Source organism: Lygodium microphyllum, chromosome 3, assembly GCF_053477565.2.
Source record: "Lygodium microphyllum isolate KBCC chromosome 3, Lygodium_microphyllum_v1.1.10, whole genome shotgun sequence".
Lineage (NCBI taxonomy): Eukaryota > Viridiplantae > Streptophyta > Polypodiopsida > Schizaeales > Lygodiaceae > Lygodium > Lygodium microphyllum.
The window spans coordinates 12705298-12725454 of record NC_141137.1 but is presented as its reverse complement, the minus strand read 5'-3'; the positions used below and the strand labels follow the sequence as shown (position 1 = coordinate 12725454).

Sequence of the window (20157 nt, the reverse complement as noted above, 5' to 3'; positions counted from 1 at the left end):
TTTCTCTACCTGCCACTTTACAAGGGCCAAGATGCTTTATCATAAGTCATCACCGAGCAACCTTTAGCTCTCTTGTGCAACATTGGGGCTTAATGTTCTAGATGATCCGCATTGTTGCCGGAAGATTGGAGCCAACCTTTGAAAGTGACACTTGGAAGGCGTCTTATGCAATGTTAGAGTTGTCGATTTCTATCCTATTGCCTTTAGGTGGTGCCATTGCCTTCATCACCTCCCAGCTTGTGAATTATTTTGGATTGGAACCTCCTTGTGCATATATAGGATTCTCATATCCTGATTGTTCTCAAATCGACAAAAACATAAACATAAGATTTCTTGGTATCCCTTCTCATGCATGCAATCTGTTATGGTTAGACCTTGTCTCAATTACAATTACAATAATCCAACATACTATTCAAGGTTGTAATTTGACAATGTTTCCTTGTCAAACTATAACCTTCCAAGGATGATGCAGGTAGCCTAAAGATCATCCATGCAGTGATGAGTTCTACTTGAGATGCTTGTATTGTAATACTCCCCCCTACAGAAGATTGAACTAGCATGGCCTTGTCAAAAGAAGTAGAACGTACTATGCCAATTCCTATGGCTCAATCAAAGATAATAATCTTCCATTGTTACTTACAAGAGGTCTCCTTTCAGGTGATGTAATCCCAATTGGCATTCCACAAGCATGATTCCATCTAGACTTGCATAGCGCAGCATTGTAATCCTTCTCTTGCAATTGCTTCATCTACAAACTCTGAGTTCCACACCAACATGGATGTCAACATTGATGCCTAGTAACATGGCATGATGACGCAAGCCAGCACACACAACCATACTTGCTCAGCTTGGAGCACCCACAGAGAGAGAGAGAGAGAGATGTGCTTCAATGTACACACCCTCCCTTTCAAGTTTTTATCAAGATGGGAAGAGATAGAAAGATATCCAAAAGACTAAAAAGTTTTTATCAATTGTTTTCCTTGAAAAGTTAGCCTTGGAGTTTGTTCTTTGCTGGCCATGTAGGGTTCGTAACTGATATGTCGGGTTTGGTTTGTGCCTTGTGAGATGCAAAAATAAGAGAGTATGAATATATAGTTATTACTGAATAATAGAAAAATGACTTCTGTTAGGCTGGGATGGGGAATGCATTTCAGGGTGGATAGGACCCAAAAGTATCCTTCCGGCTGGCCTTAAATTCACACGACATAAGCTACCACAGCAGGAGAGTGCCAAAACAGGACGGTAGCATCGATCACCTTGTAGTCTGTACAAGAACGTTCTCATTTTGACCAAGCCCAGCTATGATCACTCTGTCAATCGGTATGTACCACCTGACTTTCCTGCTGCCTTCGTTCGTCCTCCCTACAGTCGTTAAACGCGGAAACAGCTGTTCATGGCTCTGTGCATTTCATCATATGTCGTAATGCAATGCGCTTGCATGCGTCGTGACTGTCACGCGGTAACCTTTAGACTCCCTTTCCCTTTGTATAGTTAGTCCATGGATACAGCTTTTATGAACATTCTTTCAAAAGGTGTACGCTTTACCATCAAAACGATGAGCGACCTGTGAGATAAGAGTGACGCTTAACTGGACCTATATGTAACGCATAGATTCAAAATGTATTATGCTGCACATTTTGTCTGTCCGTTGCTGGCAAGGCTGGATTGGAGGCAGAGGTGCAAATTGGTGGTCTGTGAATGGGTATCTGTATAGTCATCTCGCATTGACATGAGAAAATGGCATGTAGGGCTGGTCTTCGCATGTTGCATGTATGAGGTGTGGGAGGTTCCTCAGAGTAGTATGCTCGCTTTGCAATCAATGCATATGCCTCCGAATTCCTTTATGTTTCTTGTTAATACGAAGATGATTGGGGAGGAAGGTTTGGCGAAGAGGGGAGAGAAGTCTAGAAAGGAAAGGGGAGTCTAGAGGAAAGATAAAATATACTGTACAGAAGTTAGATAGAGAAGTTTGGATGCAAGAAGTCTGAAGATAGAAGTTTGGGAAAGGGGAGAAGTCACTAGAGAGAAGTTTGGGGAAGAGGAGAAGTTAGAGAGAGAAGTTCGGAGTTAAGAAGTTTGGAGGTGAGAAGTTTGGGGAAGAGGAGAGGAGAAGTCACACAAAGAAGCCCGAGTCAAGAAGTCTAGAGAGAAGAGCCGAGGTAGAGATAGAGACGTGAAGTCTAGAGAGGAGCCGAGATAGAGATAGAGACATGAAGTCTAGAGAGAGAGAGGTCTATATTGGGAGAGAAGTAGAGGCAGGGTAGGAAGTTTGGAGGAAAGAGGAGAGAGAAAGTGAAGTTTGGAGAGAAGAAAGAAGAGAGAGAAGTTTGGAGGTAAGAGGCTAGGTATAGGAAGTTTGGAGGAAAGAGGAGAGTTGTAATGAAGTTTGGAGAGGAGAGGAAAGAGAGAGAAGTCTAGGGACAAGGGACAAGAAGATTGGAAGAAGAGAGAGAAATGAAGTCTGCGGAGAAGAGGAAGAGTGAGAAGTCTGGAGACAAGAATGAGAAGCTTGGAGATAAGAATGGTAGAGTAAGATAGTGATGTTTGGAGTGGAGAGAGACAGAAGTACACAAATTTGCAAAGAGTATACCTTTATTAGCGCAAAATAGTTGTTTGATACATTTGTTGTCTCTCCTATCTTTTTATAGTTGAAGAGAGGGGAGGGCAAAAGATCTTCATACAATATCAATATGTAGAGACGTTGGAGTGGTGAAGGACATTTTCTCCATACTATTGTAAAAAATCTTTGGGTTAGGTACAATTTGCTTGAAAAAGTCTCAAAAAGAAAGAAGGAAAAAATATCTAGTGAGGCGGTTCTTAAGCAGGTCTAGGTTGGGTTTGCCTAGGTCCAAAAAGTCTCCAAAGAAAGTCTAGTCTGGAGAAAGTCGAAGAATCTCTCTAGAGAAAAAACATAAGTTACTCAAGTACATGAGTAAAAAGTAATCTACTAAACTACCTTGTACATGATAGAAGATTGCTTCTACGCTATATACGAAGTGAGTATAACTTGAACAAAGTAATCTACTAAACTACCTTTTTCATGATAAAAGATTGTTTCTATGCTATATACAAAGTGAGTACAACTTGAAGAGTTGCTGCTATATACAGGTGTGAAATACAACTTAAAGCTTTTTTATTCTGTACAAAAGAGCTCATGTGTGGTGTTTTCATGTGGTGTATGTAAAAAATAATAGGTATGCTTTGATACCATGCCAAAATAAGTGGCGGTATAGAGTGACTATAGGGTTTTTGGGGAGTAACATAGAGTGTGTACGGGAGATAGAAGAGAGACTCAGAAACGCAAGAACATGATGATGATGCACTGAATCATGCTATGAGAAGAAAAGCTGATATAACGGAGCTGAGGCTCAGAAGATAATTGCACTGTCTTGTCTGAATTAGGTGGCAGCAGCTATGGGAATCTGCACAGTGAAGGGCGCGAAACGCAGTCCTTCGAGCAATGAGCTATCGAAGTAAATCACTCAAAGGTGAAAGATAACTGTTGAGGGAGTGGACCTTAATTCTTTGATGTCATCGGAGATGTGGAAGATGATCACCAGTTGTCGAGGGAGCAAATTGCAATCTTGTAATGCCGAGGAGTGCCTCGGCAGCAAAACGCAAATCCATAATGTTGGGGCTATCAAATGCAAGGAGAGCAGCCTAGATACTGGTGCCAGGTGGATAATGATGAGCCAGATGATGGAGGATGAGCTGGGCTGTAAAAACGCAGGTCCAAGTAGTCTCTATGATAGATGAGTGATGCCAAGTGATGGAGGAGGAACTGTCAGAAGTGGAGCAGCGGTGGAAGCATAAACATGTGTTGAAATAAACTGCTGAAACACAAGACAAAAAGAGAAAAGAAAGAACACGATACAGATGAGAACTCAGATGTATGCACGGGAAATGGAATCCATATATCTGAACACGAGACAGTCGCATACAACAATGAGTCACTAGCTGCGTGGGTACTAGCACTGGCTCCTCTCTCTACAGAGTCTGCAGATGGTGAAATGAAGTTACTGACTGAGGAGGAGCCACTGAGTATAAATAGGCTGAAAAAGTGGGGAGCAATAATGCTGGTTGGACAGCATTAAAGCTGGCCGACTGGTGCATAAAATGCTCCACTGGCATAAAATGCCACACCAGAAAAATACCTAAAATACCTAATAAAAAATGCCCAGCCCAGATCAAGCTCAGACTCACACATGAGCTGACAAATACTCTGCTAACACCCTCTCTCAGATCATGAGTGATTTGATACAATACAATAGTACAAGGAAAAGGGATCAGAAACTATACAACATAGAACCACCAAGTAGAACCATGGATACCCAAGCAGTGGGTGATCAAGCCACCACCAAGGTGCCTCGGAGAGAACCTGATGTCGATGTCGATCGTACCAAACACCTGAAAATAGAGAAGATCATAGCATGTCTCTGTGTCCATCACCAATGTCTCGCAATAGCATACAAGACCATCCTGTCAAAAATGCCTCTGAACATAGGTGACCATGGATTCCCCGCCTTTGGCCAGACCGCCAAAGTGTCCCCTCATGTGAGCTCCAGACGAAAGCCTCTTGCTCTCTGTCAGAGAACCAGCTCAGCATGAACCTGGATGTCAATCCCAGTGCCAGGATTTGATTCCGCCAGACGGAAGTTGATGCGTCAGGAACATCCCTCTCTGGAACCTGTGCACCTGTATAAAAATATAGATGAGGCGCGGCTGCCCCATCTAAACACCCGCTCGCACTCCCTCTCTGGCACAAGAGAGTCGTGAGGGATGACCTCATCACCACCACTAGAAAGTAGCCGAGGAAGGGGCCACCAAGCCCTTCCCACGATCCAAAGAAGAGGATCCCTTCCGCGCCTTGGACTTCACCTTGGTCGGAGGATCGGAGTCGGAGTCTGATGAAGGAGAGGACTCATCGGTAGAGTCAGCATCCCGCTTCGTCTTCTGCTCCTTCTTCTTGGAAGCCGCTAACTTCTTGCAGTCCTTCCGCAAATGTCCCTTCTTGCCACAGTGGTAACATTGGGCCTTCGACTTCTTCTTCCCGGCACCCCTCTCTGAAGCTACATAAGCCTCACCTCCATAATGTGCCGGAAGCCGCCCCTGTAATCTCAAGGATGCCTCATGCTCAAGAAGCATCGAGGTCATATGTGTAAAATTGACAGGAGTCAATGATGTCTGCACCCGCAAAGCATTGGCCACTCCATCAAACTCCGGGGGGAGCTTGTAGAGGATCGTCTTGACGAGATGCACAAACCAAGCTTTCATGACAGCACTCCATGTGAGATAATCAGGTCCATGTAACTTATCAGCAGTGGAAGTGCACGGAGGAGCCATATGGAGAGGATAAGAAGAGAAGTAGAGAAGAGATGGAATTTAGAGAGGAAACACAGCCAAAACACAAGCACAGACTACAGAAAAAGAGAGTTCACATGCAATATAACCCAAAATTTGATCAATAGAAGACAAAATCTGCTGCAGAAAGTCAAAAAATCAGTCAAAAACTGCCAAAAACAGCAAAAACGGCCTGAAGTAACAGTCACCCAGCCACGAGAGATGCTGAATCAGCAAAACGCAGGCTGTAAACTGGAGAAAAACAGGTAGAAAACTGTCGCCAGCAGCTGCAGATGAAAAACGCAGGCAATAGAGGGTGCGGAGGCAGCAGGCGATGGCAAAACTGCAAAAAACGCAGGCTGAAAACAGCCCCAAAACAGGTCGCCTGGCTGCGACAGCAGTCGTCTGATCAGCAGGGGTACAAAACAGTCCTGAAATCAGCAAGAAAACATAGCAGAAACACAAGTCCTGAAAACTGATACCATGTCAGAAGTGGAGCAGCGGTGGAAGCATAAACATGTGCTGAAATAAACTGCTGAAACACAAGACAAAAAGAGAAAAGAAAGAATACGATACAGATGAGAACTCAGATGTATGCATGGGAAATGGAATCCATATATCTGAACACGAGACAGGCGCATACAACAGTGAGTCACTGGCTGCGTGGGCACTGGCACTGGCTCCTCTCTCTACAGAGTCTGCAGATGGTGAAATGAAGTTACTGACTGAGGAGGAGCCACTGAGTATAAATAGGCTGAAAAAGTGGGGAGCAATAATGCTGGTCGGACAGCATTAAAGCTGGCCGACTGGTGCATAAAATGCTCCACTGGCATAAAATGCCACACCAGAAAAATACCTAAAATACCTAATAAAAAATGCCCAGCCCAGATCAAGCTCAGACTCACACATGAGCTGACAAATACTCTGCTAACAGGAACTAGGCTGGAAAAACGTAGATCCCAACAGCCCTTGTGATTGACGAGTGATGAAATCACTGATGCTCCGTGATGTAGATTGTTGCTAGAGGCCAAGATGTTGATGCCAAGTTGGAGATGATGACACTAAGCAAGAAGACCTTTAGATTGAAAAACGCAGGTAAACGTGGAGTTTGAAGGAGAAGGGTGTTGATGCCAATCAGAGGATGGTGACGCTATGTGGAAGATGCTTCAAATGCAAGGCCTGATGATGGAACAAGGCGCTTGAAGTAGAAGAGGAAGGGTGAAGGAAACCATGAGCCACAAACCACAATGTCCTCATGAAGGGGTATGAGGCAATGGAAGGGGTTGGGGAGAGAAGGGAAGTGTTGGTGACCGAAGAAGGTGGTGAAGAATGATTGAAGAGAGAGTGGTAAAGAACGAATGAAGTGACTGCCTATTTATAGGCATAAGCTGTTTGGGGTGGTGCACCATTGTGTTGATGCCCACTAAAAAAGTAGCCCAAAATGTGGATATCAACCCTTTTTAGGGCTATTAGCACGAAATCCTAAATGAGGTGTGTGAATTGAAGAAGTGGTTTCTCAACACCCTCTCTCAAGCCCAAAAAGGGATGAAGAAAGAGAAGAGATACGATAAAGAAGAAAAGGATTTGAAAGATCCAAGGGTGCTACCTGAAAGATAACCTATAGTAAGAAACGATAGATGGGATGAACTATAGAACCGGACTCCACCTTCGGAGAGAAGCCACTAGCTCCATAACTCCATGTTGGGAGGAATTTGAAGGCCTTGTCACCAAGTCGTAGTGGCTGGGCTTCCAAGGCCCCAATCTAGGTAGTCTTTGAAGATCTTGGGTATAAATAGGAGAAATGACTGCTCGAAGACAATCATCGCCAAAGAGTAAATGGAGGGTGACGAAGTTGAGGATGAGTAGGTGTCCCCCTAGAGGGTGGAGATGCAGGGGCCCCCTCTGAAGCCGAAGAAGTAGAAGCCCCCTCTAAGGGCAAAAAGAGTGTATCCCTCTCCGAAGCCCCCTCTCGGAAAGAGAGGGAATCTGAAACTCATGGATCATGGAGTTTGAATCATCTGATGATGAAGTGCCGTTGGTCGTGCGAAGAAGGTATCTGGGATACTGAAGAACTCCCAAAGGTTGGCCTCTCGAACCTGAGTAGTTGAGGCTAGGAAAAAGGGAGGCTCAGGCGGAGCCAAGGGTGGGCAACAGTCACTGTCTCTTAGTGGAGTAGACTGCGGAGCCGAAGTAATAGAAGGGATCGAATAATCACTGTCTCTCCAAGAAGCGGACTGTTGAGGGGATGGTATCCCACAATTACTATCTCTTGGTGGAGTGGGCTGTGGGTTATCGAGGTGGCATTCTTGAAACCCTAGAAGAAGTAGAAGCAACCTTTGTAGCGCATCACGGTGGTTGCGAGGAGGCCATGGTACCAATTGATCCTCTTGTGGCTCGAAAGGGCTTAGTGCACATTGGATGCGTCTCATTGCTATGAGCATAAAAATCTGAAAGCTAGTGCATAATAAACTTTGTGGCCTAGAAGAGAGAGGTGGCACTACGAGTGCCTAGGGGTAGACGCATATACTTCGGCGGGGTAGGGAGTAAAGGTCCATAGCAGCAAGCATTGATGGGTTTCCAGTGATGCCAGAAGAGGAGGACCCAGCGGTGTGTCCATCTACGTGTGGAGAAGTCATAGCATCGGAGTGTCAACCTGTAAAAGGGAGGGTGGGTGGAAGAGGAAGACAAAGGTATATCTATCTCTTGGTGATACAAGAGAAATGAAGGGGGAAATCGGTAGATGATACCGAATCCGCAACTTGTCTTTTCCTTCTTTGATGAATAGGGCTTAGCTCTTGCGCTCTGATACCATGTTCAAACAACAGATATGCTTTGATACCATGTCAAAATAAGTGACTGTGCAAACAATAGGGTTTGTGGAGAGTAACGCAGAGTGTGTACAACAAACATTGAGAGACAAGAGAAACTCAGAAACACAAACACATTGATGATGCATTGAATCATGCTATGAGAAAAAAGTTGATAAGCGGAGCCGAAGCTCAAAAGATAACTGCACTGTCTTGTTTGAATCAGGTGGCATCAGTTGTGGAAATCTGCATAGTGAAGGGAGCAAAACGTAGTCCTTCGGGCATGAGCTATCAAAGTAATCATTGGAAGGTGGAAGACAGTTGTTAAGGGAGCAAACTGAAGTCCTTTGATGCTATTGGAGAAGATGTTCACTAACTGTTGAGGGAGCGAATTGCAGTCCTTTGATGCCAAGGAGTGACATGGGCAGCAAAATGTAAATCCCAAAATGTTGGAGCTGTCAAACACAGGGAGAGCAGTCTTGATGCTGATGCTAGGTGGATAATGATAACGCCAGAAGATGGAAGATGAGCCGGGCTGCAAAAACGCAGGTCCTAGCAGCCTCTGTGATAGATGAGTGACGCCAGGTCATGAAGAAGGAACCAGGCTGCAAAAACGCAAGTCCTAATAGCCCTTGTGAAATGATGAAATCATTGATGCTTGGTGATGTAGACTATCGCTAAAGGCTAGGTTGTTGATGCCAAGCTCGAGATGATGATGCCAAGCAAGGAGAAGACCTCTAGATTGAAAAACACAGGTAAAGGTGTAGCATGAATGAAGTGGGTGCCTATTTATAGATATAAGCTCTCTAGGTTGGTGCACCGCTGTGTGGGCGGCCATTGGAAAAGTGGCCAAAATGTGGACACTAGGCCTTTTTGGGGTTGTCAATGTGAAACCCTAAATGAAGTTTGTGAACTGAAGAAGTGGTTTCTCAACAGTTTACAAGTTGCCCACTCCTAGACGGTGCACCATCCTTGGTGAGCATTAGCAAGTCTATCCTCTAGGCCTTGAAAGAAATCATGAGTGTGTTGAAAAAAATCCTTGTCTCGATTATGATTAGCCTCTATCGTGCGGATTTTCTATTGTTGTTACTCAACAATCTTTGCATCTTTCTGAAGAAGTGTTTGCTGAAGCTTGATCAATCTGTGATCTCAGGCATGTATCTGCTGATGATGGTCAACAAGGTTGAACCTAAGAGTATCCATCTTTTGGAGATCGTGTCATCTTGGTGGCAAGGGTAGGGAGGTCTAGGGGCAAAATGTGAATGACTAATTGTGTTGGCTTTATGTGCTGAATGAAATTGGTTAAATGTTGGGCCGTTCCCTAGAGTAATGATGTTGCCATGAGGAGAGGTCCACCAAGAGTAAGTATTTGGGGGATGGATGTTGATGTTTCTTGGGAGGAAATCGGACGATTTGATTTGCATAAAGAAGTCCGGTTGTGAAGTATATTGAAGGTGATATACTTCACAACTGGGCTTGATGATAAGGAGAGGGGTACAGAAGATAGGAAGGAAAATTAGAAGTTATGGGTGAAGAGGAAAAAGGGGAAGTAGATGGGAGAATGATCACAGGGGGAGTGATGGAAGTAGTTGTGTGAGTTTCGGCGTTCTTGGCATGTTTGGAATCGTGCTAATAAGGAAGGACTTTTGGGCGATACTTGGACTTTTTGGGTTTAGAAAAAGACGGGCTTGATACAGATGGTAATAGGGAAGAGAGGCGTTGAATATGGTAAGTAAAAAAGCCAGCAGAAGAAAAAGTTATTTTGGAGTTATATTTTTCATTTTGTCTAGCTTGTTTGAGCTTGTCATGAAGTGACCATGTGAGAAAAGCTGCCCAAGAATATGTTTTGATTGTTGAAAGATGATAGAAGGCTTTTTGAGCTTGGACAGCTCTAAAGAGTGTGGGATGAAGATAAAGGTAGTAGTGAAAGAAGCAGTAAGCTTAAGAGTGGAAGAGGTGGGATTGTCGAGATTTTTGACATGGCTATGGGTGGCTAGATCAATGATATTAATGTGGCAAAGATGATTAGCAGTTAATTGTTGCTTGGGAAGGGTAAGGATGGTGGCAATGGTGTCAAAATCAAGCTTTTGACCTTTGGGGAGTTCAAGATGCTTAGGTATATAGTTTCTACAAAGATTTTCATTAGGAGGGGTAAGTTTAGAGGTGAGAGTATTGAGATGTGTGAGTGAAAAAGAAGCATAGGGGGGATGGATGGAGGAGAGAAGAGGAGGGGAGTGATCTACAAATGTGTTGGTGGAACTTGGCTGAGAAGATGATGTTCAACGTACTTGCTATTGCAAAAGGGGATTTTCCTAGGAGTATGTCTAAGTTGATTGGTGAGATGGTCGATACATCTCATCATCAGTGTCACCGCCTATACTCGTAGAAGTGTCTATGGAGGAGCTGACCTCATTGTCATCTTGATGGGATGAAGAACTTGAGGATGCTGAAGTGTAGGGAGGGTTTTGTGAGAGGGCACCCAATAGATTTTGTGTTGAGCCGATTGGATGGGGCGAGAGGAATATTGAAGGAGTAGGGTAAGTACCGAATTGAGAAGACGAGCCGATGCTGAGAATGCTTGTAGAACGAATATGCTCAACGGCACTGTGGGTTGCTGCAAAAGCATTGTATATTTAGTGTTTAGTCATTCATTCAAATTTCCATTGTGTTCATTGTCTTTGAGTTACCCTAACCCTAACTGTGTTCTATTGAATTTATGCTTTGTCGTATGCTTTTATTTACGTTTTGCATTAGGGTATTTCTTCACAAGCAATAGCATCCAAAGTTTCGGGAATCTTTTGTTGAGTGCTTGGCAGAAGCGCTCTATTAACCCATTGTTGTACCATGAAGTTTCCAAGGTAAATCGGAAGGTGCACCACTAATAACTTTGCTTGTGTGAGGAGATCGGGGACCATGTCTTCATCAATGTATTTCAGTGAGTTGAGCTCTTGGATGTCTTCACGATTTCCCGGATGGTAAGCCATAAGGAACTCATCCTTGAGGGATGCCCAAGTTACAAAGTGGGTCTTCAAAAATTGGCTATATCACTAATTCGAAGTGTCCTCTAGGGTGGAGGGGAGAAATGCATCCTCCCTATCTACCCCTCTACTTTGACATAATCTGTCCAATCGATGGACATGGTCTTTAGGATCTTCAATGGCTAGCCCCTTGAAGGTGGGTAGCTTTATATTTACTCTTCCTAGTGCCTTGTAGAGGCTTAGGGGCATCAACCCCTACCCCCATCCACTAAAAACTAGAAGAGGAGTTTTAGGAGTGCAAATGGGAGTTACCTCAAAGGATTTGCCGGAGTGGATTGTAAGCATACACTTCGGACTTCCAATGATTAGGAAATTATATCACTCTACAATCAATGCATATGCCTTTGAATTCCTTGATGTTGCTCTTTAATGCAAAGAGGATCAAGAAGGAAGGTTTGGCAAAGAGAAGAGAGAAGTCTAGGAAGGAAAGGGGAGTCTGAAGGGAGAGGGAAAATGACATATTGAAGTTAGATAGAGAAGTTTGGATGAAAGAAGTTTGAAGATAGAGCAACTTTGGGGAAGGGGAAGCAAAGAAGTTTGGAGGCACAGAGGTCTGGAGACAAAGAAGTTTGGGGAAGAGGAGGAGAAAAATAGAGAAGTTTGGAGATAGTGAAGTCTAGGAAAGAGGAGAGGAGAAGTCAAATAGAGAAGCTTGAGTCAAGAAGTCTAGAGAGAAGAGCTGAGATAAAGGCAGATATATGAAGTCTAGAGAGAGAGAGAGGTCTATATCGAGAGAGAAGTGTCGAGCAAAAAATGTATTAGTTTCACTTAAACAACCCCAAAACATTCTTAATTAAGGAAGAAACCTTGTTTATTTAAAAAGAAATGCGTTCCTAGAAAGTGTTTGTATCCCATAAGCACAAATCCACTTGGGAGGGCCCAAACTTTCTATAAATAGGTATGCTGCCCTCCATTCAGCCCTAACCTCGTTTTTGTAGATTTTAGGTCTTTCAGCTTGCTGTCCACACCTTGGACACGAAGCACATTGCGGTCCAAGTTGGTCATTGTTGTCTACAACAATTTGGCTCATGTTTTCAATCTACCATACATTGTTTGGAGCTGATTTCAGCATGCTGACTGCTGCTGCTGGTTTTCCCTGCGTTTTTAGTCTTTCTCTCTCCTGCAACTTGCATGTTTTCTCTCTTGCAGCCTGCGTTTTTAGTCTTTCTCTCTCCTCACTTGCATTTTTAGTCTTTCTCTCTCCTGCATTGCCATCTGCATTGGATCCAGCCTTTCTTGGTTGTGTTTGCTGGTGTTTGACTTTCGGAGGCTGCCTTGTTGCGATTTGGGATCCGTTCAAAGTATGACACACTCTCCAGGTCATTATCCTTGTCCTGATCCTTGAGATATAGGAGTTCGAGGTATAGTATTCATTCACTACATAGTGTGTTTGCTACATGAGCATTGTATATTTAATAATCATATCACTTCATTCATTCTTTGTGTTCATTATTTCCGAGTTACCCTAACCCTAATTGCATTCTTCTACGAGTCTGTGCTTTGTCGTACGGTGTTATTTGTGTCTTTGTGTTAGGGTATTTTTTCACAAGAAGTATAGAGAAGTAGAGATAGAGCATGAAGTCTGTAGGAAAGAGGAGAGAGAAAGTGAAGTTTGGAGAGAGGAGGGGAGAGAGAGAAGTCTGGAGACAAGGGGCTAGATACAAGAAGTCTGTATCCCTACCGACGCGCTACGTGCCGCCATCGTGTCTCCCCCATCTCTCCTGCCGCCATAGCGCCTCCCTCCTTCTCTGACCGTCATCACGCCCCTCCCTGGTTGCCACTGCACCGCCCTTCCATCGCTTGGCCGCCTCTGCGCTTCCCCCCCTTCCGTCTGTCTGCCATTGGGCCCCTACCGATGCGCTGTCCTCCCACTGCTTGTTTGCTGGGTCCCCTACCAGTGCGCCGCTCTCCCACCGCCTGTCCCCTCCCCCCCCTTTCAGCCCGCCACTGCGACTTCCTCTTCCCATTTGTTCGCCTTGGGCCTCCCTGTGCATTGAGTGCCCCATTACCGTGATGGGCTCCCCCTCTCGTGAGCCTTTTCTCACACACCTGTTGCTCCCCTCCCCAAGCCCTCGCATCCCTCGCCTTGTGGCTCAGTCATCAGGCCCCCACTCGTAGGATCAAGCCACTAGTGGAGAACAATACTATCCACCGCTGGAAAACAAATCCCCCCGTCCCACATCCATCTCCCCCCCCCGGTTGCTTCCTCCTTTGCAGCAACACCCCCCCGCCGGCAACACTGCAGCGTGATTGGTAGGTTCTCAGCAGGGACGTGCAATGGAAACCCCTGGTTAGATGCTGGTGCATTCAATGAGTGCCCCCTAGTCAAACACCTTGCGTGTCGTCCTCTCTAAGGAATAGCTCTTAGCCATCCGTGCCACAGAGCTGGAGCTAAAAGAAACAACGATCTTTGGTCAGGTAGTAGGACACTCCCCATCCATGGCCCAGCTTCGAGACTGGCCTCACTCCACGTTGCGCATCGGCATAGCGCAGATCGTGGAGGCAGTTCTAATGGGTCTAGGGATCTTCATGGTACGGCTCACTCGTCAGACGCAGCCCGTGAGTTACTGTAACCGGCCTGTTCATTGGAAAGGGCGGTAGTGTACAACCAAAATACATAAATGCTTTCACCCAATTTACAGTTGTCCACTTTACCTGAACTTAAAGACACAGAATCAAGAAGAAAAACAGGAAGCTAAAATGCTCCTGTTGCCACACAGACACCCTGTTGGCCCCTGAGTTAGGTGCCCCTTGCGGTATTTCTTTATTTTTTTAAAAAAGAGAGAGAGTACAATGGGCTGTCTTTCACCTATTTTGGGTGAAATTTGGCAGCATAATAGTACAATTACTGACCCAAAACAAGCCGACCAGGAGGGGAAACTCTGCCCAAGTCTGAAACTTCTGGTTGGAGTGCAGAATTGATCATTTCAGCCTGCTGTAATTACAAGGTTCAGACCTATTCTGAGACCTGTTTTCAACTCATACTGTTCCCTGTAGTGTTCAGCCCATTGTAATTACTGGTTCAGACCTGTTCTGACACCTGTTCTCAGCTCATATTGTTCCCTACACTGTCTTGCATCATGTGGGCCAAGTGCCCCTCGATTCTGACATCGATTGGGCTCTGAATTAACCTCTGAACAGTCCAGAATCAGAACTGATTTAGTGCTGTTTCAGACACTCGCTTGGTGAGGTTACCTCCCTCACCTGTCCCTGCTGGGACAGCATACAACTGCTCCTGTTCCTGGAGAAAAGAGGCTTTTGCCTCATGCAAAAACAGCATATTCCACACAGCTATACCTGAATCAGAAGAAAGGCCCTTGATTTTGTAGCATAACCGCACTGTCAGGGAGAGAAAGAGAGAGTAGGAAGCAAGCTCAGCCTTTTGTGCATCATGGACAGGGTAGACCAGCTCTCAAGAGCTCTCCATCTGCAGCAATCCATCTCCCTTTCACCAAAAATGAGCCCCTTTCACCCCAAAAACTGCACTCCAGCCCCTCTTTGAAGAGGTAAGTGCACAAATTTGTGCCAAGTGGCAGCATTGGAAGATATTTCCCATTCCTGCCTTCCGATCTAAAATTCTCCATCCTCGGTGCAGAATTTGACCTCGGCACAGACGAGAAGATTGATCCTCGTGCATAAACAAAGATAATGACTCGAATAGATTTTGAGGCCCAAAAATAGTATTTCCCTAAATTTTAGGAGTTACTTCCATTGCATCCCACTAGTTTTCTGACCGTCTTTGCAGACCAAGGCTACATCCAAATCTGTAATGTAGCTCAACTGAAAGTGAATTTCCACTGATGACCCCATATGGACTAATCTCTTGCAGATTTTTCCATCTTCACTTTGAACTAGTTTCTTCCAGGCTAGTTCTTCAACACACTTGTCCATATACACTTTCACAAGTCTCTTCCAGATTCGTCAATCTACAGTGCCATCAGTCTCTTCCAGACTTATACTGGACCTTAACTGTCCAGTCTTGACTCACTAGACATTCCTGTCCGTTTCACATACTGGCCATGCAACTCAGGCGTTTAGATTTCAAGAGGGATTCTTCCAAAAAGAAAAACCAAATGAAATATGTAATAAAGAAATCAACAAAAAGGTAATAGTTGTCACAGTCTTGTGACATACCTCCCTCTCGAAATCGCAAACGTCCTCGTTTGCATGAATGTTATACATGCTATCAGCTAACCCAGTGAACTTACACTTGGCAGCACATGTACAACACATACATGCTATCAGTCAACATTGTGAACTGAACACACTGTTAACACATGTATGTTCTAACTGTGAAACATGGCAGACTATCATCATGTGACTCCACATCACTGTTTCCAGATATAGTGGCCGGTACACCACAATGATATCCCCATAGTGGCAGATTCTCATTTGATGACTCCACATCACCGTGACTAGAGATCTAGTGGCCGATGCATCAAAATGATATCCCCACTAAGTCAACTCACAAAATACATGCCCGATCGAGTAACCATTGTTACGTGTATTCAATTTAATAGAAGTAAAAACTGTATTCTTGCAATCAATACTTACTTCTTTAGCACTGAGAAAACCATATGGACACAATAAGTGTTAACCTGTACAAAATCTGTTTCTGTACATAATTTCTTTCTAAAGCAATTGTCACTTTGACAATCTATTTCAGCTTAGAGATACAAGGGGTCAAGGTAGGTTGCAAGCGAAATGCTTCAAGGTAAAGTTCCAACACATTAGGTGACTCTGCAAGTTCATCTTTGTCCATCCACTTAGCATCTATAGCTGGATAGTTCTTGAACTTAACCAAATACCTTCTAGCAACTTTGCCTTTCACTTTCCTTTCCTTGTGTGCCAATACCTGTTTTGGAACAAGAATTTCATCAAGTTCCTCAACTTCGGGTTGTTCCTCAGCTGGCATATCTTCTGGCACATCACCCACATAAGGTCCAAGAAGACTTACATGGAAAGCATTATGAATCTTCCAATTGTCAGGCAATTTCAGCCTATAACTGACATCACTAATCTTCTCTGTTACTTGAAAAGGCCCATAGTATCGCATACTAAGCTTAGTGAAAAGACTTTCCTTGCCTTTCCGCTTCTTTAAGCGTGCCTTTTCAAACCGTAACAGACCCAATCACCAAGTGAAAACAACAATTCACGACGGTGATGATCAACAGCTTTCTTTTGCTTTGCCTAAGTCCTTTCAAGGGCATGCTTAACTTTCTGATACATTTCACCCATACTCCGCACGTACTGATTTGCCTGAAAAATCTTTTCCTTTGTATGCAAAATGGGAGGAATCTTTTTACCACCTTCAACAATTTCAAAAGGGGCTTTGCTTGTTGATGAATGCACAGTATTATTGTATGCATACTCGACCAAAGGCAAATACTGCTCCCACTTTGACTTGTGCTCTGACACATAGCACTTAAGCAGATCCAAGACAGTAGAATTTGCCTCTTCTGACTGTCCATCAGTCTGTGGATGAAATGACGATGAGAACTTGAGCGTTGTGCCCATGTTCTCAAATATGCCTCTCCAGAATAGACTTGTCATCCGTGGATCACGGTCAGTGACAATAGACTGTGGCATACCATGATACTTGAAAATATTGCACATAAACAAATGTGCCATCTGATCTGGTTTTATCTTCTTCCTGAGAGGAATGAAATGAGCCTGTTTGCTAAACCTGCAAATAATAGTCCATATCCCATCATTTCCTGTCTGTGTCCTTGGAAGATCAAAGATAAAATCCATAGCTATGCTTTCCCATGTTTTATCTGGAATAGACAATGGCTGTAAAAGCCCGGGTGCTTTTTGCCTGTCAAACTTGACCTTCTGGCAAATCAAACACTGCCGTACAAAAGCATCCACGTCTCTTCTCAAAGTAGGCCAATAAAATAATGTCTCTACTGCTTTGACTATTGCATCAATACCACGATGCCCTGCATACGGTGGAGAATGACTCTTTGTCATAACTTTTCGTCTCAATGGCATAGCCACACATAGTCTACCATGCATTAACATGAAACCATCCTTGAGAAGATAATGCTCATGATGTTGTCCATTGACAAGCTGATCAAAAATCCTTGCAAAATCTTCATCATCAGCATACTGTTCCTTCATATCATCAAGCTCATGATGATAAGGAATTGACATAGCTGAAATTTGTGGCTTCCTTGACAAAGCATCAGCCACAACATTCTTTTTGCCTTCCACATGCACAATCTGAAAATGGAACATTGACAAAAAGTTTGCCCAACGCATATGCTTTTCTGACAGTTTAGTCTGAGTTAAGAAATAACGCAATGTTTGATGATCTGTCTGGACAACAAAATCTGCCCCAAGTAGGTAGTGTTTCCAACAAGAAAGCGCATGATTCACAGCCAGCAATTCTTTCTCATAGACCTGCATAGTCTTCTCTGGCCCTCGCAAGATTCTGCTTTCATAAGCCACTACCCGGCCATCTTGCATTAACATTGCACCAATGCTATTGCCATAGGCATCACACTGGACAACAAATGACTTCCTAAGATCTGGCAGAATGATCACTGGACTAGAAGTCATCTTTTCTTTAAGAAGGTTAAAAGCTGAAATCTCTTTCTGTGTCCACTGGAAAGAGACTCCTTTCTTCTGTAAAGCATGTAAAGGTGAAGCAATCTCTACAAAATTGCGAATGAACCTCCTGTAGTAAGAACACAAACCCAAGAAGCTTCTAATCTGGCCATGTTCTAATTGCTTCAACCTTAGCAGGATCCATTCGGACACCATCCTTTGACACTATGTGCCCCAAAAACTGGATTTCTTCCAAGAAGAACTCACTCTTCTTGCCATTGATAAGCAACCTATTACTGCAAGTCTCATCAAAGACTGCTTTCAAGTGTTCTCTATGCTCCTGTTCATTCTTTGAAAAGACAATCATGTCATTAAAGAATGTACCAACAAACTGCCTGTATGGATGAAAAATCCTGTCTATCATTCGATTAAACGTAGCAGGAGCATTAGTAAGTCCAAATTGCATTACCAAGAACTCATAGAGACCAAACGTGGTCCTAAATGCAATCTTATGCACATCCTCTCTCTTAATCCTGATCTGATGGTATCCACTCTTCAAATCTATCCTGCTGAAAATTGACGCTCTTTCCAAACGGTCAAGGATATCGTCAATTCTTGGAATGGGGAACGTGTTCTTGATGGTACTCTTGTTCAATGCTCGATAATCTATGCACATACGCCAAGAGTCATCCTTCTTCTGCACTAAGAGCACTGGTGAGCAAAAGGGAGATGAATTGGCTGAATTAGCTCTTTTCCTAACAGCTCATTGACCTGGCTCAATATCTCTTTCTGTTGGGCTGCACTAACCCTATACGGAGGTCTATTTGGTGGGCTACTTCCTGGCACCAAATCTATCCCATGATCCTCAGACCTCTCTGGTGGCAACTATGATGGTAATGAGTCAGAAAAACAATCACTGAACTGAGAGAAGAAAGCAGACATGTCTCTATTTAACATAGAGAAATTTGACTCATCATTATCCTTGACATCATGTGCAAAAATCAAGTATGCAGAAAGATGATTCTTTATTACAGATGTAATGACAGAAGCCGATACAAGAGGTATAGGCTCTCCTTTAAGCTTCACATCAAGCACATGAGTTTTTCCCCTATGTTCCAAAGTTAGTGTCTTGTTAAAGGCATCCAACACACCATGCTTTCTGAACATCCATGGCATTCCCAACAAGACATCACAGCCTTCAAGTGGCATGGTATAAAATTCTTCTGCATCAACATAAGACTGTATATGAAGACGCAGCTTTCCAAGAATGGGTGTCACAGACTTTGAGTGGCCAGGACATGCCAACCCTGCCTCTGCTGTGTAGCCCATCTCATTTGCTCTGATGCCCAAAGTAGAAGCCAACTCTGGTGAGATAAAGTTTGCCTTAGCTCCAGGATCAAAGAAAATGAGTACATCTTGATCCCTAACTTTAACCCAAGCTCTGCAAAGCTCATTAGCATCCGAGTGTGGCTTGTCTCCTAGCATATCTGGCACTAAACCTGCTGAAGGTTTGGGCTTCTTTCCTTTCCTGTCCTCTTTATCATCATCAGCTGATCTCTTATTCTTGTTCGGACAGTTAGATGCAATATGACGAGTCTGCTCACAGATAAAGCACTTCCTCTCAGCCATTAAAGCCTTTCTCTCTTCAAGAGACTTGCGCACAAAAGGTTTCTTCTGGTCCTTTGGCTGTTGTCCAAAGAACTTAGCTGGCTTCTTCTTGAACTGCCAAGGTTTACCTGTGCTTTGAGAATTCTGATAAACCTGTGCTTTGAGAATTCTGATAAACCTGTTTGCCAAATGGATTCTTTGCTGAAAAATTTTCAGATTTGTCTTGTTTAATGCTGCCCCAAAACCACTTGACTGTCCCAACAATAATGCATTTCCTGTGCTGGCATTCTCAATTAATTGAGTCAAAGTGGTCACCTTTGTCTTTGTACAATAATTCCGAAGTTCCTTGGGCAGCCCACAGCAATATTTCTCTATCTGCTCAGTCAATGGCACAACCCTGTAAGAAGTGATTGGAAGTAAAGCCTCCCAAAACTTCTTGTTATAGTCTTCTAGATCCTTGCATTTAGATGCATCCAAATTGTGCTAAGCTGACATAACATCGATCTCAAATTCATTGGTCAACCAAGCAGAAGCAAATACTTGCTTAAAGTAAGTCCAAGTGGCAGGAGCCTGTCCTTGCATCAACAGTGTACTCCACCACTGACTAGCATTGTCCTTAAGAAAAGTGGCAGCTTTCCGAACCTTAGAAGGCTCTGTAAAGTTCCCTCTTGCAAATGCGGCATCAAACTGCTGTAAGAAAGAGAGTGCCTTAGTCCTATCTTCAAACCCTCGAAAGATATCAAACTGCACGGCTGCACCACCTTCCTTGTATGGCTTTGGCTTCTCATGAGCCATCAAAGGGTTTGTAGGAT

The 20157-nt window shown here is 43.9% G+C and overlaps 1 protein-coding gene across 4 annotated transcripts in view; it reads left to right on the top strand.

Annotated features, from left to right (window-relative positions):
- Window positions 1-1114: 1114 nt before the first annotated feature.
- Window positions 1115-20157, top strand: part of LOC148038059 (3-dehydroquinate synthase) — a 107897-nt gene continuing 88854 nt past the window's right edge. For 2 of the 4 annotated variants that reach the window (XM_087668457.1, XM_087668439.1), the window contains exon 1: window positions 1117-1320. Coding sequence is in view for 3 of the 4 variants with exons in the window: in XM_087668439.1 (XP_087524565.1) it covers window positions 1302-1320 (19 nt within the window). In the remaining variant the exon portion in view is untranslated. Of the gene's footprint in view, window positions 1321-20157 lie in introns of all 4 variants that reach the window. The other 2 variants (XM_087668475.1, XM_087668447.1) reach the window with 2 other exon arrangements.